Source organism: Lonchura striata, chromosome 16, assembly GCF_046129695.1.
Source record: "Lonchura striata isolate bLonStr1 chromosome 16, bLonStr1.mat, whole genome shotgun sequence".
NCBI lineage: Eukaryota > Metazoa > Chordata > Aves > Passeriformes > Estrildidae > Lonchura > Lonchura striata.
Genome location: NC_134618.1, coordinates 6,855,021 through 6,874,732, shown reverse-complemented (window position 1 = coordinate 6,874,732; position 19,712 = coordinate 6,855,021). Strand labels below are relative to the sequence as shown.

The following is a 19,712-nucleotide window of genomic DNA, read 5'->3' as shown; positions in this document are numbered from 1 at the left end:
CAGCGGCGGTGCCGGGGCGCCGGGGGGGGCGGGAGGGCACGGCAGGGGCCCCGCGGCGCCTCCCCGACTTCGCAGCGCCGCGGACACCTCGCCGGGGGAAGGGGAAGCGCCGGGCGCCGCCGGGCCCTGACTCCGGGTCTCCCGTCCCCCCCTCCCGGTCCCCTCCCCTCCGGCCCCCGGGGAAGCCGCCGCCCCCGGCCGGACCCTCCTCCCAGCCCCTTTTCCCCGACCGGGTGCCGCCGCCGAGATTGGGCGAATAGCGAGTAAATACGTGCGCGTCTCGCTGCCTCCGCCGGCGCCCCGCTCCCTGCTCGCCGGAGCCCCGCCGCAGCCCCCCGAGCCGGGCGCCCAGTCCCGGCCGCTGCCGAGGCCCCGCCGCTCCTCCGCCCCTTCTCCTCCCGACACAGGCCCGCAGCCCCCCGCGGGAAAGGCCCAGCCCGCCGCCGCCGAGCCCCAGCCCCAGCCCGACATGAACCACCATCAGCAGCAGCAGCAGCACCAGAAGCCCGGGGAGCAGCAGCTGAGCGAGCCCGAGGACATGGAGATGGAAGGTAAAGCCGGGCAGGGCCCGCGCCCTCAACTCCGCGGAGAGTTTCCCCCTCGCCCCTCTGCCCCGCTCCGGGGCTCCCCCGCCGCCGCGTCCCCTCGGGGATCCTGGGCCGCTCTCCGCGGTAAACACTCTCTGCCCGGGCCGCTCCTGCTGGCTCCGGGGCGCGGGGAGCGCTGCTCGGCGGGGCTGCGGGGGACCGCCGGGGAAAGTTGCGGTGCGGGGCCGGGGGGGACGGCCCGGGGGGCTCCGCAGGAATTTGCACCGCGGGAGGGGGAGGGCGGGGGGAAGCGCCGCTACAAAAGGAGCCCCGCGCCCCCGGACCCTCGGAGCTTCCCGCCGGGCGTGGGGCGAGCCCGGGAGGGGGCACGGGGGTCCGGGCCAAGAAGTTGCCGCGATTCTGGGGCAGGGTTTCGCCTGGGGCGGGCGAAGGGGACGCGGCTGTCGCGGGGCTCCCCGGCGGGGCGGGCGGGGGGCTGCAGCCCTGCCCTGCCCGGCCGCTCATTGTATGCAGGCAGCTACGCTGCTCGCCATTTTTAATTAACCCTCCTCCGAGGGTTATTTACAGAACCCGCTGCCGGCCGGGCCTGCGCGGGTCGGCGGGCAGCGCTGGCCATGTGTAGCGCCTGCACAGCCCGCGGCCCGCATCCTGCACCGTCATGCAGTTGCGCTGGCTCCATAAAGGAGGCACTACGTTTGCATGTTCCCTACCCCCGTCCGGTGTAGTCTCCAGTGGTGCCTTTAGCGGGGCCCTTTTTTTTTTTTTTTTTTCCCTTTCTCTTTTTTGCATTGTGGCGGTGGTGTTTTTGCACGCCCTCCTCTCCTCTGGACAACACCTTCCATCTGATTTCAACGCTGTAAAATTATTTTGGGCAAATGTGCGGCAGGGTTTCGTTCCCAAAGGAAGGACGGCTACAGTGAGCTAGCTACTCGTACCGATTGACTTGGAGGTCAAAACCTCCAACTATCTAAATATCGTTTAGAGCGCCTGGCTGTGAAGATGACAATTCTCATTCAGTAGTTTTAGTCAAGAATGACATAAATACTCACCAGCAGAAGATATTTTGCTTGGAAACAGGACAGTTGACTTAGTACATGCATCTTTCTGCTAAATAATAGCCATTGAAATTGGGAGGAGTGAAGGTGTTTCAGTGGAAGTTTGTCACAGTGACTGTGAGGTTACATTTCAGGATTAGAAGGTCATTACATAAAACCTGGTGTCTGTTTCACATAGGTGTCTGTTTCATACAATAATGGCTAGAATTTATTAACTAAGTTACTCTTCAGTTCTATTTTAGTAAAATCTCCAGAGAGATGTTTCTATACAAATGGGACTAATAAGTAAAAGGAGTTGATTCAAAATATACCTCCTATTTGTATACATACAAGTTATTAGCATCTTGTGGGTTACAGTTTCCAGCAGATTGTTTGACAGTCATTCGTAATCTGTGTTTTCTCCTTTTTAAGTCTTTTAGAATATTGACTGTATTTACTGTGTTTATTTTGAATTTTGTGGTCTGGATGCTCTGCCATGCTGGGCTCACTGAGACATGCTAGACATTTTTATTCAGTTTAAGGGTGTCCTGAACTTCTCTGGATTGCCCCCCCCCCCCCCCCCCCCCCACTGGGAATACAGGAGTCCAGAATACATGCAGAAATCACTGATGGTTGGGAAAATCATGCTGCTGGCCACCTCCATTGGAGAAAAGAGTCTCTGCACATGTCAACATAGTGACACTGAAATATATTTGAAATCTATTAGACCACACACAGCTGATTCTAACTGATATGACAAATTTGGTAATTTTCGAGACTTTACAGAACTGTCCATTTATGTAAAAACAAAACCAGAAAAGTTTAGCCTGTGGAGGTTTTTTCCCATACTTTATTTTTCTTAGAGAAACATGTTAATTTTACTGGACTGCAGAGATCAGATTATTGCTAACTTTTAATAAAAGTTGACATCATGGGTAGATATTAATTTAATCTGTAAAACAATGTATGTCATCCTAATATATGGGTGTTAGTGCTTTCTTTAGAGATGTTTTCAAGCAGTGAGGAAAAGGCTTAATAACATGTAGTTAGCTTAATTTTAACATGCACAGAGCAGTATTGCATGCCATTCTTTAGTGAGTGATCACATTAGATTTAGGAGGCATGTGAAGAATGCACAGTGGAAAATTGCGCATCTTGATTTGAAATTACTTGAAGGTTTGCTTAGTCTGTGTACAGCTACACTAGATGAACAATTTTTAAAGAGTGAAGTAACAATTTCAGATGTAGTAGTCAGTGTGGGATTGAACTCTTCAGGGTTGAATCAGATATGGTATTTTGAGTGTTTGCTCTCATGTCCCTATTTTTTCCCCTCCCCTCTCCCTTATGACTAATTTACTCTTCCTTGATGACCTTATGGACACTCTGTGTAAATGAAAGTACTACTGGACAGGGCTTTTGGACTTCATAAGGGATGAAGATGCTTTAGAAAGAAAACTTAATTTCTGCATGACGGAGGAAAGCAGCAGTGCCAGCCGCAGTAAGGCCAGGTACACGCTCAGCAGCACCAGGGTGGTGCAGCCTCACCTGCCCAGTTCTCGCTGCAATGCTGTGTTAGCTGTCACCCCTCTGTGCATTTAGTCCTGTTACCCGTGGGTGTTAGTAATCAGCTTTAGCCTTACTTGGGCTTGGCAGGAGTGATATGTGGACAGAGAAACTTTAAATTTCAGAGCACAGTAGGGGTTGTGTCCCTGTAGCTGCAGGCGGCTACTTCCAAAGCCGAGGAGACACTTGGACAGCAATCTTTGCTGCTTCTGGTTGTCCCCTCATGTGCCATACCAGTGGCTGGGCTCCTGCATCTCCCTGGGACTATTACAAATAGAAAGTGGGGGATTAAGATGCAGTTCAGGTTGTTAATTGGGTTCACTTGGCAGTCCCATTTAGCATTGTGTGAATGTGGTGAGGGCATTGGGGCGGGAAGGAACAAGAAGAGCAGCTTGAGGTAGCACAGATGCCAACAGTTACCTGGCCAAATTCTGTCACTGCTCCTGGATTCTGTGTGCACCCCTCATTTATTCACTGCTTCATAAGAGCATGTGATTCTGGCTGCCTTGGCTGCCTTTGGGCCGAAACAGAGTGGGAGTGTGCAGATGAGCCGTTGGTGCCTGGGTGTTAGATAAATTAACAGTTTGGGGTGTTGATTAGTAAATTATCCTGTGGAAATTTTGAAGAGTTTATTTGTATGCTAAATAAATTTAGTGGAAGAAATAAATAATAGTTTTTTTGTACTGTAAGTACGGTGTGTAGTTTGCTTTATCATACAAACAATTGGGGCTTTAGCTTTGCTAGTCAGTTGCTCTATAAAGTGTAATTGAATCCAAGTCTGATACTTTATATATGCTTCCTCTGTAACATCTTTTCACAAATGCGTGAGCTAAAAAGAACTCGGCTTAGTACAAATCTACAGTTACATGTTGCATAGAGTTCTTTCATGAAAAGTCTCATTTGCAGCTTAATAACCATAGGTTTCCCTTGTTTATAATTTGAATCTGGTTTTTTGTAGGTTCAGCCTCTGCCTGTAATTCCATAGGTACGTGTGTTTCTCATTAGGGAAGTTTCTTTCCTGAAGTAGCCGGCGCAGGCTTAGCAACACAGTATCACAGGCAGGGAACATGCAGTGACTGATAGTTCAGGTTGCACACTTGTGTTCTGTCCTTGTGTCAATTCTGCAGCCTCTCAGGCAATTCTGTCTTATAAGTTTTCCCTTACTTTGGGCAATTTAAAATTGAGACTTGAATTTCAGGTGAAATGATGCAACATATGTACAAAAAACCCCCAGGAAAAACCTGGGGTGTATGTGAAAAGTTTAAAATCACTCTATTTTCCTGTATCCATGCAGCTGAAAGTTTGTGCTCCTTGCTCATTCCTGTTTTGCTCATTACTGACAGAATTTGCTAGATTTCAGACCCACTGTGGAATACTGGTCTAAAATACTTATTTTTGCCTGACTTCTGAATGCTTGCTTCCCTCTCATATTTTGTCCTCATTAGTATTCTCAATTCCTGGCAATTTAATATCATTTGCATATATAAACCCGTGCTCACTTCTTTTTCTCCTTGTTTCTCTACCTTCCTCCTGAAGCCTGTATCCCTATTTTCCCAGTGCTCATTTGCTGTCTTCGATGTTGCTTTTAGCCAGGTGGTGATAAAGTGGGGCTGTGTGTTTGAGAGGAGGATATCCAGACTAATTTCATTATACAGCTGTGGGTATCTGCTTGTTTATGTTTCTTCCTGCCCCTTCCCCTCTCCAACATTTTCCATGAACTAGATGACGGTCAAGCGAGGGAATATAAAAATGCTGATGCAGTGGACAACAAGCAAAATTAAGTTAATTTTGGGGTTATACCTAGAGCAGAGAACCAGGCCTGACCTCTTACTCGCAATAATTAACATGTTTGGTAGCTCTGGAAACAGCTTGCTTGGCCTTGGGAGAAGATGTGCATTGGCTCATTCTCAAGTAGCCACTTCATGCCAACCAGGAAAACGGCCTTGGTGGCTTCTGAAGAGTGCAGGCTATTGTCTGGAGTTCCTTCTGTGCATTCTCCATAAACTGGGTTCTCAGTAAGTTGTCAGATTTAGTAAACTCTGTGAAAAAGTGGAAATAGTGGAAAATGTGTGCAAGCTTCAGAGGGAAGTGCAGATCCCACACTCCTCAGGATGAGCTCTGTATCTCAGACTTCCTTAGAGCACTCCAGTTGTTCCATGCTCTTGACTGAATTCGGAAGTGGTAAAAACTGCTCCCTGTTGTGCCTAGGGAGTTAAACAAAGTAAAGTAGCAAGCTGTCAAGTTGTGTGAGGAGAAGCAATAAGAGCCCAAACGACTTTAAAAGAGAAGGTGAAGATAGTTGTTAAAAACTAACTGAATCAGTTTCATGTGCTGCAAAGTAATTTATCACAAGAAAATCTAAACAGTGCATCCAGCCTGTAGCAGTTAAACCAGTTTAACCAGTACATCTTGCATGACATCATCTGATATTTGGGGTAAGGGTGAAAATGAACTGGTTTAAAGCTTGTGAAGCATCCAATTCTTCTTGAATGATAATAAATTTAAAATAGGGCATTGTTTGCGTTAGTTTGTGCTTTGAGGTGCCTCAGATCAGTTGCTTTAGTTTGACTTTGTGTCTTGAGGCTGTAGGGCTTAGGGCTGTGTGTTGTGAAGGAGTAAAATACTGGGTGTCTTGCAATACAAGTTATCAGTAATCCATGACAAGAATGCTTTTTCCCTTGAAATACATATGTGTATTAATATGTTCAAAATCTGCTACATACTGATTTGAAATTACCAGAAACAAGGTTAACAGTTACTAAAAAGAGCTCTGACAAGTAGAAGGGGGGCTGGAGATGGGCTATCTTATTTGTCAAGTTATTAAATATATAGCGTTGTTTTCTGAAACATTTCCCTTGGTCACTCTTAATTATTTTGCTGCAGTGGTTATAGCATTTTAATTTCATATAATAGCAAAAAGAGCAAAAGTGCACCTAATAAGTGCATAATCTGTGCATATTGTTGCAGGCTTAGACTGCAACATTTTAACATTTCTGCTAATCCATTTATTTTCATCTTGCCTTGCTGATTGTAGTAAAACTATTTATTTAAGTTCAGAAATATTGAATAGGGTTTGAATGACTAGCCAGCAAAATGAAGCATGGTTAGCTTGAAAATAATGTCTTATTCTGACTTTGATTTGCCTAGATTCTCTAGAAGGCTGATTTTGTCCACTAGAAATAATTAGGCTTCTGGAAATCAGTAGATGGATTTTGAAAATACTGTGCTATTTCCGTTTTGGGGAAGACAGTGTTAATCTTACTATAGTGTGTGAGAATCTTGGGGATTCTCTTCAGAATTTAAAAATGCATTTGAAAACTGTTTTATATTGGATTTGATATGATCTAGAATATGACAATTTGTTTGTCCAGTGTAACAGCATGAGCATATTTGTTAGGCAAAATGTATTAAAAATGTGGAGATTAAGTGATAAATTTTGAGAAAATTTAAATTCCATGCTGTAATCAATGCAGCATAGCTCAGTTAGTGTTTTTAATTGCTGTTTGGAAGCCGTTTGAAACATTACTAAAATAAGTAATTCCTGACCCATATAATGGTGAAGATTTAAACAAAACTATCATGCTCTGTACCATCAAATGTCTCAGGAGAACAGGATGTTCACTGTCTGCAAACCTGAGTTCTCCCTGACTGCAGCTGTAAAGTGAGCTTCAGAGTGATGCCACTCAGAGAAGGTGTGCCAGGACCATCCTGCTTAACTTGGGGAAGAAAAAACACTGTTCCCTCAGCCTGTTCTTGCATATGTGCTGGTGTATGGATCTAGACAGTTTTCCAGCTGTCCTGAACACAGTCAGCTTTTCTGCACCAGAACCAGCCCCTCGGCTGGCACTCCAAAGCATATTGCAAGCCAGAGGAAGATGATGTGGATTGTGAGCTGGGATGTCGTATGAGGAGAAAGTTCAAAATAGATTTTTTTTTTTTAGCAGTACTGCAGTATTTTGAAGCCTAGGAGAGGTGATGAGTTTTTTTTTTAATATAGTCACATCTCTTTGATATGAAACATAAAATTTCTGGGAAACAGAACTTGGAGCTTTATATGTTGTGTGTTAAGTGATTTAATGCACTTTAGTAAAACTGAATTTAAATTGAGAAATCTGTGAAAATTATTAAGGTCATTTTTCATAATTCTTCTTTTCCTAGTGTAAATAGCAAAGGATGTGTAGGAGTATCATTGGTGTTCACTGAACTCTAATCTTGATCATCTGATGATTTCACAAGGCTCGGTGTAAGGATGTAAGGATGTTTTTTAAGAATATGGCATCTCCAGCTGCGCATGTGTGTTTTGGTAAAGGTTTAAGGACAGTTCTGGTTTAGTGTTCTAAATGTGATGTTACCCTACTGCAACAATTGGATGAATTTCTGCTATGTTTGAATAAAGGAATGGTTGTGTATTCCCATAACAGAGATTTTCCTCCCCATACATTTCAGTGAGTTTTCTGATATTCCTGATACTGTTCAGCAGAACTTTGGTGGAGATTTTGGAAAAGTGTGAGAGTACCTGTTAGAACTTGGTGATGGCTTTAAACTCCAAGTACAATTTAGGGGGTTAGTAATCTTTCTGATAAATAGATCAAGCATTAGTTTTGTAAATTGGTTTCATAAAATATGTAGACCATGAATTAAAAAGGTACAGACATTACATCTATCTTTAGTAGATAAGGCAATAAATGATGTTATCTATTTTGATATATGATATTTAAGGAGGGAAAAATTACATTTCTAAGAAGAGAAACAGATGTTCCTATATCCATCCAACACATTGTTGTGGGAGCAAGGCACCCTGTCCAGGCACTGGGGCGCCTGTGCCACCCCCTCTTGTTGCTCCCATGTGCAGCCAAGCCTGTGTCCCTCAGCAGAGGAGGAAAGGAGGACTTTTCTGTGGTTCTCTCACTGCTGGACATGGTTGTGGTAGAGGCTTGTATACCAGCATTCCAGTGTGCAGGTATTAGGGTCGAAAGGCTGGCCACCCTGTGCCTGGAATCTGTATTTCTGTGCATTGCTGTTTTGCTCATCAGCTGTGATAAGGGGCCATTATGGATCTGGTCTTACCAGGCTGCCTCAGCCCCCTGTATGACTGTGCTCTTTAGTAGTATGCAGTTTTTGGAAAGTAACCTGTTGCATTTTTTAGTCTTGACGGTCTCTTATTGCTGGAAAAGAATGAAGACATTAAGAAATGTTTGAGGAGTGAACATTTTCTTTTCTTTTTATTATTTTTTTCCTTCTCCCATCTAAAAATGCATATTGTCTTAGAGTGGAATTCTGAATCCTAGTACAGAGCCTTGGTGATTTCTGCATCATCTTTGGTTTTTTTCAAGACCCGAGATCACTTCATTTGGAGGTGGGGCAGAACTTGGATTCTCCCTTCCTGCTCACAAATCCAGACAGTGCTCTTGATGCAGCTGCCTCTTTGCTGCTCAGTAGCTGTGAAATGTGTCTCAGTTACTTATAACCAGGTATTTCTGGTACCTGCAATCACATAACAATTTTTAGGCACAAGTTTTCCTTCAGAGCATATCTTAATTCTTCCAGTTAGATAAATGGTTACTTTGGTTCTGTTACAGATGGAGCTGACTGGACACTCACATGCTGCTGTGTGGGTATACAGGCTTCAGATCCTAAGACAATGTGAGATGTCCTTGTTGTATAAGAAAATTTGCTTAAGCAGAGTCTGTGTGAACCTTCTGTTGTTCATTAAAGCAAGCTAAGGATTAGTTAGATTTCCTCCTACCTTGGGAATAGCAAGGAACTGACTTCTTCTAAAGAATTCTTCACCTGGTTAAGTGTTAGGTGCTTAATAATATTAAGGGGTGAACCTAATTCTAGAGAACAGGAGAAACTATTAGAAGTTGAACGCAGAGAACTCAAATGTGTCTGTATATTATATGATTTAAATAGTGGGTCACAAGGCACATGCAAAACTCTTCCTGCTAATAGCAATTAGAGTAGTGGTGTTTCAGTTTTCATCTGCTTTCCTCTCTTTCTCATTTTTCCTGGCTTTCACCTCCTCTATTTCAGTCTGACTGCTTCAAATACTTCTTGCACTCTGTACCAGTCCCCTTAAAAACTAATATAACACTTTGTAGTATTTCTGTCATGCCACAAAGGTAACCATAAGCTTAAGTGTTGGATTTTTTTCTTCTTCTTCCTAAAAGTTGTCCTTGTGGCTGAGGAATTAAAAATAACAGTAAAATCAACCCCAGATCTGCCAGAACTAAAAACTGACTAATAATTTCTTTAAAAGTAGTTAGTTCTGAAAGCTTAACCACAGAATTTTATAATAATTGTTTTTTTCCTTCAAGTATATTGCTTAAGTTCTATATTGATTTTAAAGTATTTCCTCATCCTCAGCAGATTTGTATTGTGTTTTCACCTTCTTTTGTTCATCAGGCTCATGCTGTGCCCTGGAGTTTATAACCCAACCTAGGAGAGAGGGCTGGAGTAGGAAGGATGTGGTCCTTACTGGAAAGGATTCTTGTGGCTTCCCTCTGAAGGAGGGAAAGCTGTGCAGCTCCTTTGCTTATCAGTAGAGCTCTGCTGGGGAAACCCTCTTGATTTTGATTATAGCACAGATTAATGGGAAAGTAATTAGAAAGTTGCACAAGAAAGGATCTCGTTGTGCCTGTGTCGCTGCCTGTTGATGAGCCATGGCTGCTGTGTCCCCTGTGCTGGGCTGGAGATCAGGGGTCAGACCCAGGGACTCTTCAGTCCCTGCAGCTGAGCAGGAGCTGAGCTGGCTCTGGGGCAGGTTGGGGTGTGGAGGTGGGACCGAGCCTGTTGGCATTGCCACTGAAGGAAAGGTGTGTGGAACCTCAGCATCTGTCTTCAGGCTTTTCAACTCACTTCAGCTTCATTGGGCAGTGACCTCTCTTGCTGGATTAAGAGAACATTCCAACTAATTCTATAAGACCTTTCAGCATCCTGCAGTTACAATGAACTGCGTGCAGTGAGAGCCCATGCCTCAAGTGGTTCTCCTCAGTATGTTTATCTGTTTGTTTTTCAGATCATACATACCCCAGAAGTGTTTGTGTAAATCTGTATTTCAACTAATAATTAAGATGAATAAAAATTTAGGTACTTTATGCCATCTTTGAAGGGCAAAACTGAGGTCAAATCCAAGAATATGGTATGTGATTTCTTGAAGTAAAACTTGCTCAAGATCTGAACATGAGCCATGGGAGCCTTACTTACCCAAATGTGTAAACACTTGCTTTTGCTGGTGAAGTTGTACCAGCAGCGCTGAATTCAACACATGAAGGCCCATTTTGTTCAAGATTATTATTGTCATCACCTGGCTTTTGTTTAAATTAGTCCAGCAGAAGCCCACTTAGCAGGTGTGTGTGCTTGACCTCTCTGGAGCCAGAGACATCAAAGATCTCCCACGTCCAAGGAGTCTTTTGGCAGGTACAGTGTCAGGTGGCTGTGCAGCAGTCCAGCTGAGAATAATGCCTGCAAGAAAGAGGAGCTTAACTCAGAATTGAGCACAAACTGCATGAAAGGTTGATTCTGGTTGGGCATCAGACTTCATCATATCAGATGACTTTTACATGCTGCTGAGAGCCAGAAGGAAGAGCTGTGTCTAGTTCACTTCAACATTGCTATAGAGAAGAGGTTGTCTGCTAGAGCAGGGTTTTTTGACCTCTGTGCTTCCCTTTTGCCTCTTTGCTTATAAGGAGATGAATGGATTTAAATCTGAATTTAAAATAACATCCTTATTTTGTGTTTATTTTTAACCTAGCTCTGTTCACTGGTCTGCTTTGTTTGGCCCCTCAGACAAGTGGGTCAACTGTACTGAGGAGGCAGCAGGATGAGAAAATTCTTAAGCCATTAATGGATTCTTTAACTTGTTTTTAAAACATACCCAAGACCATTTATTGGACACCTGGGCCTGTCTCCCCCAAGAAATGCCTTGCAGGGCTGTAGCAAAGTTCCAAAGGTATAAAATCCAAGTTTACCGAGCTCTTGATGCAGATACATGGTTTTACCATTATAAAAATAGAATGTTGTTCAGATGCAAACCATTACTGGGGATGAAGTTGTTCCTATGACATGTCTGCTTCTGCATGTCTTCATTTGTTTTACTTATTCTTTTTCTTTTCTTCCCACAAGGGTATTCCTTTTAGGTTAATATAGCTTCTTGCATTTTCTAGCTTGGAGATATATATGAAGGGTCTTCAGTTTTTTCATCTGTACAAAGTGGGTTACTATTATTTTCTGTTTCAAGTACATATTAAGAAGTCAAACAGTTACGTAATCAAAATTATAAATTTAAATAATATTATATATAATTAAATAATAATTTACATTAAATTATTATCTAAATTTATTTGTGGGGGTTTTAGTCTCCTGTCCAAGTTGTCTTTCTGTGTGGGATGAGAATTTCCAGCTTGCATTCAGACCTGGAGTTAGTGTTTACTGCACCTGTTTGATCAGCCAAGGTTTCTGGCCAGTGTAATGGTACTAATTTATACAGGAGACACTGATTTCTGGAAGATGGTTGGCTAATAAAGGTTTTTAGCAGTGTGTTAGAAGCAGAGAATTTCAGAGTTAACCTGCTTCCTGATCTGGAAAGTTTGCAGAAGAAGATGCATGAAAATTCTGTCATTCTGAATTCAGCTTAAAGTGTGCTTATTGCTATTAGCATCACATTCACAGGTTAGACCTAAGAAGGTAAAACTGGCTTAGAATTGATGAGCTTAATGCTAGACAGGGTCTAGTTAGCATAGCTGGAGCAAAATGTTGGCAGAGATTACCTGGGCTAATGCTAATTTTTGATCTCTCAAAAATGTTTAATATACCTTGAAATGCACATTAACCACCTCAGATGCATGCTTTATTAAATCAAAGGATGGGTGTACAATAGAAGTATTTAAAATTTTGGCAGCATACAGCTTTGTAAATAGATCTTTGTGTTTTCTGGAGTCAGAAATTTTTTGAAGTGGAGTTGTTGAGCAATTATGGTTGATTTCTACCCTAAATACGGACGGTTGCCTTCTGTGAGAAGCTAGTGTTGTAAACCCACTGGTGTTGTAAACCCACTGCTGGTAGTGTGCAATTTTGATTTCTACATCATGCTCAGAAATTTGGGGAGGGGTTATTAATTTAGTAACTTTCTTCTCCAGTGGGAAGGTACTGCAGCCCATAGCAGTCCTGTTCCTGCCAGCACTTCCTTCCTGGGGAACCATCTCCCAGCTGGACAACCTGTTGGGATGCCAGGACACTGCTCTGTGCTCCTGTGTTTCTCAGGTGAGGGTGCACCAAAGGTACAGGAAGGCCTGCTTTGGGAGGAAAAGCTTTGAAAATATGTAGCTACTTCCAAAAGAAAAACTGTGCCCTGCCTCCTGGACCAGTTCAGAAGGGCACCTGGAGAAGTGGGCAGCTGGGAGGAATGCCTTGTTCTTGGCTGCAGCCTTGTCTAGGTGCTCCTTGGGCCTGAGCAGAGGAGAGGCTGGAGGGATACCTGCTCTTTTTTCCTGCTGCCACGGACAAAGAAGATGGTGTGTTAACTGCCTGCCAGGCAGGGAGTGGTGCCAGCACTCGGCTCACATGGAATTTTTAGTGGTATATGTTCACTTCAGAAGTTCAGCTTGTATTCAAAAAATAGCTGTATACTTGGCTGTGTTGAGTGGCCTTGAATTTTCTGGGAGCTGGAATGCTTTCCTCACCATACTGTTTTTCTTTCCCATGTTGATTCACTCACCAAGATCTGTAACTAAGTTCTGTGGTGGTTGAATGCAGGCAGCTGCCTCCTTGATCTGCAGAGAAATTTCAGCTGTCTCTGTAATCTTCAGCAGCAGCAACAAAAGCTATTTTAAGATGCTATTTTAATAGTAGTTCAGCACCTGAATATACCTGAATAATTTGATTTATGGCCTACCCAGATTGCTTAATCATTTTCTGTGTTGTAAGATTTGGGAGAAAATACAAACTGCTGTAGATATGCCACTTGTAGTGGTGAGAAATACCTTCTCCCTTCCACAGAGTTCTAACAGCTCTTTGAGATGTATTCTTCCAAGCAACAATAAATACAAGGATTAGGATTAGAGTTAAGTTGTTGGAGCTATATTGAAGTGCATGTTGCCATTTTAAAGAGTTAATAGAGCACCAGTGAGATAGCAGGAGCCAGCAGTGGCTGGCTCTTGGTACAGCTCTTGTGTGCACATCATGTACCTGCTGAGGTTTTCACTCATCCTCTGTGTTTCTGAACAAAATTCAAAACCTGAAAACCCTTAATGCCCTAGAACTCCTGCCTTTCTTTCTGTTTTCCCCTGAAGATAAAGCATCATGAAGGTTATGGACCTGTGTGAGCACAGGTTCTGATTGTTGGATGTTGAGAAACTGCATTGCTGGCACTTGGATTGCTGATCCTGTTCAAGATCTGGCCAGACCAAATACATGAAAGTACCAAGTATATGAAATAAAATGTAGGGTCATTTCTTTGATCTCAGATAAGGTATTTATGTAAATCAAGTATTACAATAATAGTGTCAGTAATACTAAAATAATATAAATTACCACTACTACTGTTTCTGATTTAGTCCTCACAGAACAAAAAGTGTGAAAGCTGTATCTTGTTAGCCAATCTGATTGCATAGTTGTTAAAACTGATAACAAAAATCTCACGGAAACTCTGCACGTCCAGCAGACTTTTTTCCTAAAATAAAAATTGTAATTGTCCCTAGAACAGCAGTTCTTGCAGTAACTTGCAGTTAATGCAGTGCAGGCAGTGCTGTTGTGTAGCAGGAGTTTGTCAGTCCATGCTGGTTCTTAACCTCACCTGCAGAGGGATGCCAGGATTCTGCTGGAGTGCTTGGAACCAGTGTCTTGAGTTTGTCTGTATGTGTGCAACTGCATGGGGGGTGCATTTATTGTTTGCTTGAGAAATTTGTGGATTTGATTTCTAATAGGATTTGCAGAAAATAAGGAAAATGCCCTTCCCCCCAATTATAAACCCAGGTTTGTCTGTGAACACTGTATGTGTTAGGTATGATGGCAACAGCAAAAGCTAAAGCCAGATGCCTGTAGGTTAATTGAAAGGTGTTTCTCTTTGTTCTGGGGTCATTTATACTGTCAGCTCTTTCAAATAAATACTTTAATTTTCAAAGAAGAGCGGCATTTGCAGTGTTTTGAACACTGAAGGAGCACCTCTTTGCCTGGCATTGTGCAACCCAGCAGTAGTAGATGTGGTATTCTTCCTGTGTGTGCAGCCTGGTCTTTGGGGTGCATTGCCTCTCTCCTGCAATTTAGCTGCAAGTGGCTGAAATCCCAGGGCCCTGCCTTGAAAGGGCAGGATGGGGAGATCCTACAGCTTCATAGAAGTTTTCTCATAAAATCTCAGAGGTCTCCAGAATCCCACAGATTATCATGTAGATGTTTAGTGAAATATCTATATACCCAGATTGTCCAAGTCAAAGTGAGACAGAGATGTACTCAGCCTGTCCCCTTGTCTGTGTTTCTCTCTTTTTGGTCTTGTGGGGTTTCTTTGATCTTAAAGCTTGCTGAAAATGCATCAAGAATAAAACATCCACAAGGGACATTAAAATACCTGAGCGTGGCCATATGAATTAACAGTGTATGTTTATTTTAACATTTTTATGGTCAAAGGATGTAATGGGGGAAAAAAAAGTACATCTGCTAGGTAAAAATCTAGACACAGTGTATTGTGTCTGATGGGGTTTGTGAACAAGCTTAAACAGGTAAAGACTCTTCTGTTACATGTGCAGAGATAAATTTCCTGTTGTGTAGCTTAGCTGTTTGAAGTATGCCAGTGTTTTGTTACCACCCAGATAAACACAGCACTGCCACTTGTAGCCACCTGGCTTCCGTAGGTAAAATAACTGAATATTCTGTGAAAGGGTCGCTTTGGTTCTTTGGCTGGGCTGAGAGCTGTGTCCCAGAGAGCAGCTTCTCCTCCCTGAGATAACCTCCAGCAAAATAACCACTAAAGTAACCATTCTCTTTTCAGTCCCTGTCTATTTTATCTTCTCCTTTTTTAAAATTGTCTTTTATATCTCTTCTTATTCTTTATTGCAAAGGCACAGTGTGTCTCTTCCTTCTTTCAGAGAAAAAGTTTCCCCCTCCAGAAGGGATAACAGTTGCAGTTAAAGTATTACTGTCTCTAGTAATTCTTAAATCCTGCTCCAATTCAGATTTTGACCAGTAACATCTGGAGCTTGTTTGAGGTTTGGGTCAGACCTGACTGTAATGGCATTTAAATTGGAACTCTCTGCTTCATTTCAGTAAGGTTAATAAATTTAAAAAATAGTCACTTTTTAGTGGAAAAACCTGCAAATAATGCACATTAATTGCAGATACTTTTTTTTAGCGAGATCTCTTAACTCAAGTCCTCTCTGCTTCTGGATGAAGGAACATCCTTATGGCTTCTTAATTGATTTTTTTTTTTTGGGTGAAAAAGGTCTGGAACTAAGGAAGTGCCAGGAATTACATACTAGACAGTTTGTGGTGTACCTCTGTGTTTGGGTTTATTTTTCTCTTCTCCCCTGTGATACACTGCCTTGCACTACCCCGTGCTCACACCCCCTCAAGGAAAACTGAGCAGTTCTAAAGTCACTGAAAAGAAGTCCAGGAAAAAGAGAGGCAATGAGGATCCAGTAGTGGGGAGGACTGATCAAAAAAATCTGCTCTTGTATACTCCAAAGATATACATGGAATAGTGAGAGCATTTGTGGGGTAAAAGTCGTAGCAGGAAATGTGAATGGACTAACTGGAGCAGAAGAAGTGCGAGTAGTGAGGGTTTCCGTCCCAGCTGTGTGTGAGGTTGTAGTGGCTGATGATGACACAGACCACAGAGTGCTGCATTATTAAAAGAGAAAAATACAGGGTGTGGAGTAAGCTTGAGAGACTTTGTGTTGTCCTGAGACAAAGGAAGAATCATTCATCATCAATAGAATAAGGAATTTTAGATACAGCTTAATTTGGTGATGGTGTTTATACCAGCTTCTAGCCAGAGGCAAAGCAGGAAGGCAGTAATTAATTTTGGAAGTCCTCAAAATTTGCTTCAGATGAGTGGCACTAGCAGTGGAGTGAAAATAGAAGCAGTTGGGAAGATTTGCCAGAAAGAATAGAGTATTGAGACTGGAAATATGTTTCTGGAATCAGGGTGTTCTGCAAAGCATAAGAAAGATGTAATTCACTGAGTGACGTGCAGTAGCCAACTGTCCTAAAATGTTTTCAAGTCTGTTTTGTTGCCTTTATGTTCTAAGAATAGTTGACCAGAAAGCTATTGAAATACTGTCTGAGGATTTGGCTCTTGAAACAAAAAATAAATGTAATATGTAGTAAGAAAGTAAATATGCAACAAACATGTGAGCAGTGAAATACAATTTCCTCTTCAGAATTTCTGATGACAAATGTGTTAATTATAATTGCTGCCACATGTGAAGTAACTTGGTTTTCCACAGAAAAAGGAGAAAAATTTTGAACAACTTTTGTCTCCCTTTACAAGGGAAAACTAATCTGGGTAATTATTTGGGATGGTGACACATCAGGACATTACTGAGGGCACTGAAATATCCAAGAGCCCCACCATATACAAAAAACTCCATCAGAAGCATCATTATCCCTCCACTCCTGCCATTTGGTTGCTCTTTAAAATGAAATGAAAATAAAATTACATAGGTGTGAGGTCTTCCTTCTTGAAGGCATCTTTCAAATTTCTGTTTCTGAAATAGTTGTTTGCATAAACCATGTAGTTTTGAAATTTGCGGCTGCAGATGTTACTGTATGAGGGACAGGGTTCAAGAAGCTCTGTCTGTGATGAGGTTCTAAAAGATCTCTGGTTTAGATGTGTTTCAGTGTGTATCAGTAGGTTCTTCTTTATTCTTGTTTGTATTACAAGTTGCTCAGGTTTGCAGATCTGAATTTGGCTGTTCACAGCCAATGTGCCTGTGGAGTACACAGCAGTTTCTTTGCCTCTTGGATTTCAGTGTGTTTGTGTTAGGATTTGGAAAAGCAAGTTAGCCTCAAAATCTGTATATGCCTGGGTCTGTATGCTGTTTTCTCTAGAATACAGAGTATAACTTCATTCCTGATTGTGATTGCTTAACTAATAGGCCTGGGGAGGCAGGGACTTGGTTCCGAGGTCCCACGGCAGCCTGTTTGGCACCAGAACAGCTGGTTGGCTATTTAACACTGAATAGTTAAACAGGAAAAGCTTTCTCAGTCACTTAAAAGTTTTCTTTTGTTTTCAGTAAGAAAAGAATGCGACTTAAAATTGCTGACAAAGAAAAAGTGATAAAATTGTCAGTGGAGTGCTTAACTGAGGATTATAAAGTTCCTGTTCTGCATTCTTTTAAGAATTCCATGGTAAATAGTGGAGACTGACACCCGAGCTTCCATACAAAACAGATTTTCAGCTGTTATTTGTTTGAAGAAAGTTGTTCTTCATGTAGGTAGTATTAAATAATTAACACTGTTTAGTGGTAATTTTGGTGTCTGCTAACATTTGGATGTTTTCAGTACAGTGACTTTCATCTTCAAAGCAGTGAAGTGAAGCCGATCTTTTTACAACAATAATCAGCTCTTTCTTAGAGCCTCAGTAATAATTTTCTTCCACTAACACTTGAGGGTAGAAAGGTTGCTGTCAGAATGGAAAGGGAAAATAAAGGTTAAATCTTAATTAAAACTAAATGTAAGAAGAAATTGTAAACTGCTTTGGGATTTAATGGTTCTGTTTTAGAGACTGAGGAAAACTCGAATCAATGCTCTGTTAAGGCTTCTAAAATTGTTTTAATGATTGCTAGTGTTCATGCTACAAAGTAGAAGAAAGCAGCTACCTGGCAGATGATTTCAGTAGATTAAGGCTGGCCAGAAATTTAATGGTTGGGGTTTCTTGGGAGTGTCTAGACCCCAAAAATCTTCATGCAGACTCCAGTCAAAATGGGGGGACACTGATGGAGGGAAGGGGATTTCCAAATGGGAGCAGGATGGGGTAAATCACCCCACAGTCTCTGCTCCCTGGGGCACCAACCCTGAGCTTTTTTTGTGTTCAAGGCAGGAATGTCACCAAATCTCCCATCCCAGCTCGGCACCACTTCCATGCATGGTCATTTTGTGTTCATCCTCTTTGGTCAGGGAAGCTTTTGTCACAGCACAGCACTAACAGGCAAGGCTGGAAAATTGCTTATTAAGGAGCAACCTCAAAAGCTCCTGGGAACCATGTCTTTTAGGAATTTGGGGAACTAGTGGAGAGTAGAACTCTGAAATCTATGTCTTAGAGAGCAAGAAAGCAATTTATTTTCCTGACCATCCCATTTGAAAAAGGAACATTTTTTGTTTTGCTTATTTTACAGTTGTTAATTTTAGATGAGAGTGTAATTACTTCTTGTTAATTACATCAAAAACAAACGTTAAAATTAACCCCATAGTGTAGATCTCATTTTTGTAGTAGGAATCGTTTAAAATTGTGGTTTGCTATTATACTTGAAATGTATCTGTTACTAAACACAGTGAAAACTGAATTTCAGTAGAAAAGAATGATTTTGTCAGCAGTGCTCCCTGTATGGCTGGCAGGAAGCAGTAAATGTTCCTGTGTTACCAGGCTGTGCACGTGTATCAGTTCACATAAAGGACTTAACAGAGCAATCCTCAAACCTCAGGCCTTGAATGGTTTAATTGTTGTTGTCATTTTCCCCACGGTTAATCTACACTTGTAAAAGCGACCCTGATGTGAGTTTAGGATTTATCAGCACCAGGCACCCCACACTAATTGGTTCAGCTCTGCACTTCACTGCCGAGGTGGTTCTTCAGAGCAGAGGCTGCTTGGAGCAGTTCCCTGCTCAAACCAGGAGGAAGCACACCTGGCTGAGTGGGGCTGATCCTGCTCCCAGCCCCACACTGCCTGTATGCTTCTCCACTACTGGGAATGGTTTTCCTCAAGTGGAAGAGAAGTATGACTTGGGCCTGCTCTTTGTTTTGAATGAAAAGTGCCAAACACTTCAGCCATAGGCATTGCTTTTGTACAGTAAAGTTTTATAGATTCTGCAAAACTGCTCTCAGTCAAGAATTTTCAGGTTTTTTAAAATACATTAGGCTAGTAACAGGTTTTTTGTATGAATGTTCAAAAGTTCATTATGGAGACCCTGAATATTTGCATAAGATTAGCCAGCCTGGATTGAGCAAAGGTTGTTTAACCTAGTGTGTGAAGTCTGTGAGTGGCAGATGCTGATGTTAACCATGAGTGCAGGGGAGGGATGGCAAGTTCCCTTCACTGCTGTGCACACCCTGAGGGTGTCTGAGCCTGGCCACACTGCCTCTGCCTTTTCACTGCTCTTCATAGAATCTTCTTCCATTCACAGCATTGTTATTGGAAGTGAACTGGGAATAATAAAAGCTTTGTGTAAGCTCACTGTGCTGCTGCATTTTGAGCACTGCTGCATCCTAGTTAACAGCCTTGCTTCCCTGCTCCATGTTGAAAAGGTATAGGAGAAGTGAAGTTACAACAAGGAAAATAAAGATGGTACAAGATATCAAATGGCTGTTTAGAGGTGTTGTCTGAGTAGACTGGGAAGGGTCCTGTATAACTGACCAGGAA

General features: G+C 42.4%; 1 protein-coding gene across 2 annotated transcripts in view; it reads left to right on the top strand.

Moving 5' to 3' along the window:
- Positions 1 to 330: 330 nt before the first annotated feature.
- Positions 331 to 19,712, top strand: part of USP7 (ubiquitin specific peptidase 7) — a 69,378-nt gene continuing 49,996 nt past the window's right edge. The window contains exon 1 of one of the 2 annotated variants that reach the window (XM_021539933.3): positions 331 to 551. In XM_021539933.3, coding sequence (XP_021395608.1) covers positions 470 to 551 — 82 coding nt within the window. In that variant the 5' untranslated portion in view covers positions 331 to 469. The remainder of the gene's footprint in view (positions 552 to 19,712) is intronic. The other variant, XM_021539934.3, reaches the window with a different exon arrangement.